Raw genomic sequence first — 1,470 nt, forward strand, 5'->3', positions numbered from 1 at the left:
TTTTTAGTGGAGGTGATTTACCTTTTTTGTTTTGGTTTAGTTTGGGGGTTGGGGAGGGAGGTAAGGGGCGGGGCTTTTTTTATAGCTTCATTGATAATACAGATATATAAAAATTTTGACCGTTTTGAGCTACTAAGACCATGAGGTCAGAAACCGAAATGTTCTATATGTTCTGTGAAAATTGTAAGATTATTCTTAGTAGTTATTATGATATTCAAAGATTTGTATTCCAAATAGCTTGCTTGACATTTTGTAAAACTCTTCTTTTTTTTTAACATCAGGTTTCTCGAAACTTGGCACTGAGCAAAAAAAAACTTTGTCATGCCAAGGTAGCGTTGTGTGTCCATTACGCCCTTAAAGAGTTAAGAAAGATCTCTTGGGAAGGGGGGGGACGCTACTTACCGCAGTTCATAAGAGGACATGAGCCAAATAAGTATTCTCAAAAGCTCGTATTCTGTTTTTAGATCCTTCTCCTCCTTCTCCATGCTAATCCATACTTAATTACAGATAGGCATTTGTTATGTAATTAAGTAGGTGATTAACGTTAAAGATTCATGTTATAGCATGGTATGTTAGGCGGGTGACTGAACTTTAGATTGGCATACCTGGGAAATAGAGCTGAGCTTTCTTTTTGAAAAAGATTAACTTTAAAGTATTAGACTTGTACCTGGGTGTATAATGTTATAATATTATTTGAGCATTCTTTACTTTAAAGTTACTTTGCCAACCACTTCTGAGAATCAATGAGTAAATAATTTACGTATCATTATTGTAAGCGTCCATATTTCCCTTTTTTCATGGCTGTGATACCGGCGTCTGTGGCATGGCAGTCAGGCGTTTTGCCATCTGTCACAGAAGGCCTGAGTTCGATTCCCGCGTGGAGAAAAATTTCATCGAGTGTCTTGGGCTTCTTTCTTCTGGGACGTTGTATCTCTCTCAGCCTGGGTTGACCCTTATTGCAAGTTCACCCCCCCCCCCTCCGTAATATTCTGAATTATGTCGGTATGGGCATTTTAAAAAACTACGTACATTTTTTAAATAACAGATAAATGGGCGTGACAGATTACTCACAAAAAAAGATTTATTTAAAACGTGACAAAAAGTAGGAAACCTGAAATATCCCAGAAACTCCAGAATTTCTTTATTTATTTCGCCGCTCAGTACTTAAGTAAGTAAAATCCCCAAAGACGGGCTGGGTATGGCTCGCTGGCAGTTGGTCCCTAAGACCTGTTTAAAAAATGTTTACTTTTTTCCTATTATAATATTATGGTTATTGTGACATTTCTTTTCAAATTACCTTATCTGTGTCCCTGCGTTCGATGTTCCCAGTTCCTGGGGAGTAAACATGAATACAAGGAAAATATTAATGTTGAAAACATGGCTTCAAACTGCTATGGCTTGCCCTACTCCTTCTTCCCCTCTTCGTCTTCCTCCTCCTCCTCCTTCTCCTCCTCCTCCTCCTCCTCCTCC

General features: G+C 38.4%; 1 protein-coding gene across 1 annotated transcript in view; it reads right to left on the reverse strand.

Annotated features, from left to right (window-relative positions):
- The window catches only part of LOC101857401, a gene marked incomplete at its 5' end in the record, with an annotated part of 30,363 nt that overhangs the window by 22,608 nt on the left and 6,285 nt on the right, over window positions 1-1,470 (reverse strand). The window contains 1 exon segment of the mRNA XM_035969172.1: window positions 1,298-1,332. Within this exon segment, the coding sequence (XP_035825065.1) occupies window positions 1,298-1,332 (35 nt within the window).

Source organism: Aplysia californica, unplaced genomic scaffold (genome assembly GCF_000002075.1).
Source record: "Aplysia californica isolate F4 #8 unplaced genomic scaffold, AplCal3.0 scaffold00123, whole genome shotgun sequence".
Lineage (NCBI taxonomy): Eukaryota > Metazoa > Mollusca > Gastropoda > Aplysiida > Aplysiidae > Aplysia > Aplysia californica.